Source organism: Adelges cooleyi, unplaced genomic scaffold, assembly GCF_023614345.1.
Source record: "Adelges cooleyi isolate 19-005CV unplaced genomic scaffold, UGA_ACOO_1.1 ACOO_flye_CR_arks_rails_tigmint_CR_PRNA_23, whole genome shotgun sequence".
Classification (NCBI taxonomy): domain Eukaryota; kingdom Metazoa; phylum Arthropoda; class Insecta; order Hemiptera; family Adelgidae; genus Adelges; species Adelges cooleyi.
Genome location: NW_026095893.1, coordinates 520,426 through 529,732, shown reverse-complemented (window position 1 = coordinate 529,732; position 9,307 = coordinate 520,426). Strand labels below are relative to the sequence as shown.

At 32.5% G+C, this 9,307-nt stretch overlaps 1 protein-coding gene across 1 annotated transcript; it reads right to left on the bottom strand.

The window, feature by feature from the left end:
* Positions 1-194: 194 nt before the first annotated feature.
* Positions 195-8,679, bottom strand: LOC126836272 (dosage compensation regulator-like). The gene is made up of 19 exons (XM_050569528.1): positions 8,351-8,679; positions 6,641-6,930; positions 6,033-6,166; positions 5,890-5,939; positions 5,580-5,818; positions 5,327-5,494; positions 4,359-4,550; positions 4,071-4,284; positions 3,656-3,895; positions 3,273-3,590; positions 3,117-3,211; positions 2,787-2,999; positions 2,549-2,723; positions 1,641-1,817; positions 1,378-1,556; positions 1,131-1,304; positions 851-958; positions 655-770; positions 195-580 (listed from the first exon to the last, which is right to left on the bottom strand). Exons 1-19 carry the CDS (start codon positions 8,442-8,444, stop codon positions 319-321), a joined length of 3,438 nt encoding a protein of 1,145 aa, XP_050425485.1. The 5' UTR covers positions 8,445-8,679; the 3' UTR covers positions 195-318.
* Positions 8,680-9,307: the final 628 nt, after the last annotated feature.

Below are 9,307 nucleotides of genomic sequence, written 5' to 3'. Positions count from 1 at the left end.
TTGTCTCATAAGTCTATTCAATTCCCTAAATAAAATATCGGCCCTCAGTTTCCCTCAAACTTTCGACATAACATATTAATATTTTTTTACCCTTAAACGAATACGATACGAAGGTCTCTCTCGTTGACAAAATAAACGTAAATAAAACAAATAGTAATTATATTATTTAAATAAAATCAAAATTATAACGAAAGCAAAAAAAAAAATACATTTAAAATTATCGAAAGCTTACGGTGGTCTCTTTATATAAAACAAAATTGCATTATAATATTTTAAATGTACATCTTTCTTAAATAACATTAACCGTTCTCTCGATTGTTAAGAACTATAACTCGACCGATTACGACCGTCGGAAGTACAGCTTGAATGGTTTTTTTGATCAAGTTCTATTGGAGGCATGTCGTGTGTCCCGGCGTTAAAATTGCAAAGATCTCGCAAGATTTGTATGAAACCACGATCGGCCTCGGTCCGTCTAAGTATGCATTCAGGCTGCTCGACCGCTCTTACCATGATCTCTTCGATGATCGGACGCAGCGCTACAATGGCGGCAGCGGATTTCACGTCCATGTCCAAACGAATCCTGTAAAAAAAATAACAAAAGTATGGCGACGTGTAAAAAATATGAAAACGCTTGTCAAATTACGAAATACAAACCAGTCGTCCAACACTACGCAGTCGTCGGTGTATTCTATTTTCACAGCGCCAAACAATAGTAGGTGGATCGGTGTAACCATGGTCATTTGCATGCAGAACAAGGCGCCGGTTTGTAACTTGAATAAAAACAAATTAAAGTTGTCTGAAAGTATAAAAAATAGTTTATAACATTTATAAGTGTCACATATTTACTTACTCTATCGGCGAAAACAAAGAACGGCGAAGGAAATTGCGTTTTCTTGTTTTGTTCACAGTTGACGGACGATCTGTGTATACACGCCGTTAATTTATCTTTTAAATTAACCTAAATAAATAGTTATTATTTATTTTTAAACAATTTTTTTGTACTTGGAACACTCAAACAATATATATATATGTTATTATCAAATAGAAATGTATTAATAAAATAAAAACTAATTTTATTATACTATTTGGGCTAACAAAAGTTACGGTGGCGATACAAATGTATAATTTACCACTCTTCCAAAATCGTGGCAGCAAACGTTCGGATAAAATCCTGCAGTCAAGATGGCCGGCAGCAAGTCCAAGTCCGGGCTGTCCTCTGCCGTGTCGTGTTCAAAGTCGATATCGGGTTGACGGTAACACTCCTTGGGAAAACCGCTATTGATCATTCTCTGCTGTATCTGTTTCTGTTTACGGCCGAAATCAAATTTGTTGTAAGTTTAATATGTACCAACACCAGGAATAACACCGACGACTCACCTTGATGTTATGAGCGGACATCAACGAGCCCCAAGACAACATGTTGTCGGAACAAAAGCCCCAGTCGTTGATGTCGTTCCTGTGCATGTACTGCCATTGGTAAAACGCGTTCAGTGTGGCTATCTGGTCCGAACAGTAGTTTTTGGAAAACGATTGTTTAACGCTCGGCACTCCTTGGTCTTCACAGACATAAAAACCATAACCACATATCACTTTCAGCACTTTGTATAAAATATATTATTACATTCAATTGCTTTAAGCACCTTGTATGAACAGCTCGCATTGGTCCGAATGGACGGCCGCTACTATGCTCAACGGGTCGCCAAGCTTAAAGAAGCTCGCCAACACAATCATGCGGGTCAATTTTGGCCAAAGTAGTTGTCTTGCGGCGATTAGACCCAAAGAGGTGAGTTCCAGATTGTCGCCAAGACACTTCATGCCTGAATAAAAAAATAAAATGATCTATAGCCAATATTTATTCAATTCTAACAAATAATAAAAAAAATGTATTTATACTAAAAAAATGGTATTTATTTATTAAATTTAAAAAAGTCCAGTACCTAGTGAGAGAGGAAGTCGTCGATTACAGGTATTGAAAATTCAAATTAATTATAAAATAAAAATTAATAGAATCGTAATCAAATGAACACTTGTGCAAAACTTTAGACGGTAAAAATAATTATACATAAATGATGAACCGTTTACTAGATAAAAAAATGTGTTTATTCATAAAATTTTTTATTTTTAGGTAACTATTCCTAATGAAAATAATCTGTACACAAATTGTTTTCCTATATAATAATCTACAGAGCATTTTTTACTTCAATATTGAAAAACCTAACCTCCTTACCCTAAACCTAACAAAAAAAAAAAAAAATGCTCATCTTCAATTGATTACCCCAGTATAGGATGAACAAGTATTAAATATAAAAAAACTACAGTGTAACAAAATACAAGTTTATAAGAATTAATGTAACATTATTCAAACTTATTGGTAAAATGTTATAAGATAATAGTCCTGAAGTATGGGTACAGTAGCCTAAGTTAACACTACATTGTAGCAATAACCGAGTTCAGTTGGGTAAAAAAATAAACACATGTTTAGTAATTATTGACTATAAATGGTATGTTTGTTTTCGAGAACGGCTGAAACTATAATAATTTACTGTACTTTTGAGAATGGATTCGGCTTCCACGACAGATTTCATGGGAGGAGGTTGAATGGCTCTACTCAAGTAACTTCCGATGTCTCCCAATTTCAACAGTTTAATGCCCAATCCGATCATTATTAAAGGCAAGCGAGTGAGTTCTGGCACAATATGGTCGTCCAATTTATCGTATCTCGCCTAAAACACGGTTTGAACGGTAATTTTATCACTATTCCAGGTCTGAATTCCAGTCAATTTTACCTTTGAGCACAAATGAAAACAGTATCCGGGTTTCACGCGGCCAGCTCGACCCATCCGTTGTCGTTTGTTCGCTTTGGACACCCAAACGGTAACAAAGTTGATCGTATTGTCTAGAGGAGTGAATACATTCATCCTTGCTTTGCCGTAATCGATGACATAAACTATGTCTTCAATTGTTATCGATGTTTCGGCAATATTTGTCGTCAAAATTAACTGCAACGAACATGTGCAATCGCGTTAGGGAAATATAATCGATTGGCCAAAAGGTTGCTCATTTTATTGGACAACACATTCAATTAAACACAAAACATTCGGACGTCAATCAATTACCTTTCGCACGCCTGGTGGTACTTTCTGAAAAACTTTTTCCTGTTCAGAGGTCGGAAGCTTAGAATGAAGAGGCAAAATTAAAAACCTCGGCGAAGCTATAACAATAGTAAATCAATAAGTTAAGCAGACTTGTGCGTAAACATAGTTTTAAAATACCAAATAGCGCTTTTTTCGACAAATAATTCCTCAAGGCCGCGATCCAGTCCCAACCGGGTAAAAATATCAAAACGGCGCCGGACCTGTTTTCGGGTTGTTCTTTCGCGTCAATGGAAGCCAACAGAGCTTCGACGAGTTCAAAATGTTGATCGTCCTCTGGAATCATCGCCACTCGTTCCCTGACAATTTCGGGATAGTCGTCAGACACAAATAAGTTACAGTTTTCACCATTAGTTTTTTTGTTACATCTTCTGAGTTTCTTTTTATCTGTGTTCGGCTGAAAGTCAAGCTTTTTAATAATGTCTTCCAGGAAAAATTCTGAAGAAAAAACATAATTAATTATCAATAATAAACAATACAGAGATGATGACAGAAAAAAATACCCTTTATGGGATGACAGGTTCCTTTGATGGTGATTATCGGACAATCGTTGAAGTAACTGCTGAATAATTCAATGTCAATAGTAGCCGACATAAGAATTATCCGAATATCCGGATATTTTTCTACCATGTCTTTGAGCACGATCATTAGAAAATCGGTGTCGGCGTGTCGTTCGTGTATCTCGTCCACTATTATGTGCGATATGCCGTGTAAGCCATACTCCAATCTTCGCATGAGTATACCTTAAATTTTTTTAAATTATCAAGAATAATTTTTCGTGTACGGTTAGTCTTCAGCCAAAAAATTGACTTAACCGTTGAACGACCGGCACAAAACTTGACGTTTTGGAAATAGTCGTAAAAAAAAAAAATGAATAATATTTCAATACGCAAAAAGCCTAAAAACTGTAAGACTCACCGTCGGTACAAACCAAAATGGAACCGTGTGAACGAGGGAAGACGTGCTCGAACCGTACAGCGTAGCCGACACTCTGGCCCAAGGTTTCGCCTCGTTCAGAGGCAATTCGATTAGCAACAGAGATGGCCGATAACTTCCTGGGTTGGGTGCAAATAATATTGCAGTACGCTCCCTTGTTATCGCTCAAATGATCATCGAGTATGAGCTGACTGACCTGAAAACATTTATAAATTAGTTTAGGTTATTTGCCGATTTATCAAAATGCAAAACGGCTATCAATCGGCCGACCTGTGTTGTTTTACCGCAGCCTGTGCTTCCTTCGATTATGACTACAGGATTTTTCTCAATTGCGTCCAAGATTTCGATCGCTCTGCTATAGATGGGTAGCTTATTGCATTTTGACAAGCTTTTCGACAAACTGCTGTTATGAAAATGTTTATTGAACTGTTTACTTAAATCTTCGCTCATTTCATCCAAAGTCTACGAGGACAAAAATCAAAAGAATGTAATTTTTTAATTGAAAGTGTCTAACATAAAAAAACATAGTTTTATACCAATAATACAAACTTAAACAATCACCTTAAACACACCTTTACATCTGTACAGCTAAAGATAATGTAAAAATGTTAGCACAACAAATGCTTGAGTACAGAAGAATTGAATAAATTTAATCTAGTCAATAAAAATAGAAAGTTTCACTAATAATATATTTATCGATAAAATATAATAGTCAATTTGTTATTATGATTGGGTAAACCCGGTAGTTTAATTTAAGTTAAATTAATTAAAATAAGGAATAGAAAATCAAATAGTTAAAACAAGGAGTAGTTGCAAGTTTGTGTAAGAGTAGTCAGTAGTCAATATTCAGATTGTTGTATTAGCTAATGTTTTTTTTTTAGTTAGTTTTTTATTTATACTTATTCGTATGGCTCTAAATTAGTAAATTAATATTAATTTTAATTAAACCCGAGCGTTTCAATCCTTTATTCTTTTAATTTGAACAGTTAAAAAAAAAAAGAACAATGGTGTATTTTTTATTTTGGTTATTTAGTTTTTTTTTTTTTATAGTCAAAATAATAGTCATCCCAAAAGATGTACTCTGTCATCAGTTAGGTCATGACTAATAATATTCTTATTTTAGTGGTTATTTATTTAATAAATAACCACTAAAATAAGAATATATCCCGCTTTTTGGAAGAAATATGTTGTGTCGATAAAGAATCAATAAAAACATGCATATACAATTATACACGTACGTCATAACTCGATATATTACTGTTTCTTCTCCAAGGATCCACGTCAATCATAGGCGGAATCCATTGAACAACTTTGGCCGCAGTCGACGGTTTAAACTCTCTGTACTCGGCAACTGACACGTCGGGTATCAGCGAAAATGAACGTTTAGCTTCGAGAATATCGTCTTTCTATACAAAACACAAAAATAACCACAAACAAATGTAAACAGTCCAATAGTGTTGGTAATAGTGTAATAATTTTAACAACTATCACCTTGATGACGGGTTCGACGCTGAATTTGTCCAAAACGTCATATACACGATCTACCAACTGTTGATCAACATTCACTTTGTACGATTTTTTCTTATGTAAAATATCAGATTTCTCCGTTGACGACATCGAGGACGAATAACCCTCCACGATGTCCATATGAAATAACTGACGTATGACCGAAAGCGAACATCTATTTGACGCGGCCAGTTTAGATTTTCCCGGTTGACAAGCGGCAACGTCTTTGAACGAGTAAAATTGTACGTAATAATAAAATAAAAAACTAGATAAAATAAGACTAGCCCATACTTACGTATGTCGAGTAGTTTAATATAAACGGAAATTTTTGCAGTGTAACAACATCTGTCGAAAAGAGTAATTTGTGATTGTCATTTATTATTTAATTACGCTTTACCCTACTCAACTAACTAGTTAATGTAAAAATAGAAATTTTACTTTTTCTCGATGGTCGCATACTTGAAATCGCAATTTTTTATCTCGTTCAACTTTGTGTAAATCATCAAATTTTTTTTCGCTATGTCTGACGTCCAATTGCCATGTTTGTTAGCATTTGCATCCAAGCAGTCTGTCTACAAATAAAGCGTTAAAATTTAGTTCTATTTACATATGATATTGATTTGTTACATTACAGTATAATTTATTTGGAATAATTAATTATTTGCAAATTTGTTATTTAAATTAAGTAAAATATTAAATTTAAGTTAAGTGTTAAAAAAGGTCAATTTTTTTTTGTATGCTGTTAGGTATTAAAATGATTTCAACTTTTGTTTAAATAAAAATTTATAAAATCGGTAATTGAAAACGTTAGAACATTTTATTTCATTCATCAACTAAAAGTTGAAGTGAAATTTGTATTTATTTAATTAATGCTCGGGTCTGGATTAAATAAATAATTTCGAAGGAATGTTTGTAAGATCGGTCTAGTTTTAAAATATTATTTCAAATTGTCAATACTATGTCTACAAAAATGTTGAAGAAAAAGTACCTTGTTAGGATATCTGGAAAAATTGACTTATTTACAAAACAAAAAAATCAATAGCTACCTCGTCGATATATATATTTTTTAGTTTTATTTTCTCGACAATCTTTACATATTCTTTATCGCCGGCATTTAATGTTACACTTGTGGGTTCAATAAGAGTACACTTTGATAATGGCTCTTTGATTCCCGACAAAGCTTTGCGGTCGAGTCCTAATTCTTTTTCTAAATATTCCATAAAATCTGTACAACACTGAGATATAGCATGTTTCCTCTTCTTACTAACTCCGATGGCAACATAATCGTGCCCTGGTACTGTGAGTTTACAAATTTGATTGTAGTTGTTTTTCATATCTGAAATTAAAAATAACTTGGATAAATATATTTTATTTGATGGTAAACCTAATGAAACAACAATATGAACCAATTCTATTAATATATTAAGTCAAATTGCACAGTACACAAGTAAAAGTGAGTAAGTCAAATTTTTAAAAAAAAAAAACCAAGTCAAAGCTTAAAATATTGTAATAGTACAGAACGTAGGATTTTTTTATTACTTAATCATTTTTTTTTAATCAAATAGAGCGTCCACATATGACGTTTTTCAATGGCAATGCGCCATAACCTGTAGGAGACAACGAAATGAAGTCCATCCGTTTTTTTATTTAATTTAAATAACAAATATGTGTAAACAACTTTTATAGAAATATATAATATTTTTTCAAATAATATTCATATCTAAAAGATTAACTTTTTTTTTTTAATAATACCAAATTGTGTTACCTACCTATTATGAAATAGAATGATGGTGCCACTTTAGAGGAAAGTTCATGTCTGTTTTTTTGACATATTAATTATTCTGCTTGATAATGTACAAAAAAAATAATAGCTTTTTTTCTAAAAAATATTATTAAAAATGGATAATATCGCTTTAAAAAGTTATCATCATTTTTATTTAATAATACTGAAAAGCTCATCTTTTAAGTTTTTAGAAAAAAAAATTTCATAGCTCATTTTCCATAAGTATTAGGTACTTTTTGACTTACTCTCGATACCTATGCACCGTTCAATTAAAGTTTTTAGCATTGCATTTGGATCGTATGTTGGGCAATAATAATATTTTATAATTATTGATTCTATAAGGTAAAACCGTTTATTACAATTCATTTACTGAGCAATTTTACCTAACCGAAAACTTTTTTTTATTGAATATTACTTTTATGTCAATTTGTGAACTGCAAAAATGTTGTGAGTGGGTGCATTATCAATAACACGTTCGAGCCATAAACATTAAACGTAAATAACTTCTAAACTACTTTTGAAAGTGCAATATGATTGCAGACTTAAATTCAGCATAAAGAATAGTACCGATTAAAAAAAAAGTAGATTTTTAGGTATAATTGCACTTTATCAAGCACCTTTTTTTTTTGCCAATTTATTGTGGTTTTTACGCTGATTTTGAATCTGTCATCAGAAATCCGCAGACTCTTCTAGTTCAAAAGTTATAGTTGCAGCAGCTCAGCAACGTTTGCGACAATTATTGTGTTTTGTTTTTACATAACAAATAACAGCTGTAACTTTTGAACTAGAAGAGTCCTCAGATTTCTGATTACAGATTCAAAATACTAAAAACATAGCAAAAAGAACCCAAGTCAAAACTAACAGGTATACATTCGAAAATGTATAGACTTCAATACAGACAAGACAATAAGTTAATTATAAATTATTCATTTTAATAAAATTAAAGACTGAATAAGAATAAAAAACTAAATACCGTCATGATGGAAGTTGAATTTCGGATTCAAGTTGTTTTGGGCACACCATTGATTCAATAACTTTTCAGATTTAGACGTTTTTCGCTCCGGCATGTTTTAGGTAGACAAACACAATGCAACGGAAAAATCGACAACTATAATACTGTAATAATAATAGGTGAGCGCGATTGCCGATTGTTAGTTATTAAAATAAGTAAATTAAGCGCAACGTTCAATAAATAGAACAAACAACAGAATGCAGATAGAATAAAACAATATAATATATATATGAGCTTTTTTAATTACTATAATACAACAACATATTTAATCTTTAACAAAACAAAGTTTATTATAATAATGCGCATCGCTCCGCCGGTATTCGGTAACCGTCAACGTCTATCGACTTTTTGCCATGGCAATGTAGACAGGTGTGCTGACAATTCGTGTTATCAATTATTATCATGACACGGCAGTCGGGGTTGTCCCGCGAGACATACACATGGCCAGCGGCCATTTTGCGTTTAACACGACCTGCCGGCTTACCTGTTACTTACATTGCTCTCCGTGGTCGGCGCATGTCAGTGTTACCGACAAAAATCAATATTTTAAGAATCAGTGTAGGCAACGTCATGAAAAATTATTATATACCTTAAAATGTTTGGACCTTGGTGGGGTTTTTAAATGAATAAAATAGATTAATAATTCAACGATTAATACAGGCTAAATGCACAAGACTATGATCTCTGTAAATTAAATACGTTTACATTGAACAAGCAAAGTTAAAATAGTTATAAATTGAATGATTATCTAATATTTATTATCCCAAATTTAACTATTATTAACGTTCAAATCTTTATTGTATGCGTTTTACATTAACAATTTTCTATAAATAACAATAGCTTCGAAAATATAAAAACAACTTCAATCTAAAACATTTATTATTTCCAAGTAAAAGTTGTTGGTACACCAGCTAACAC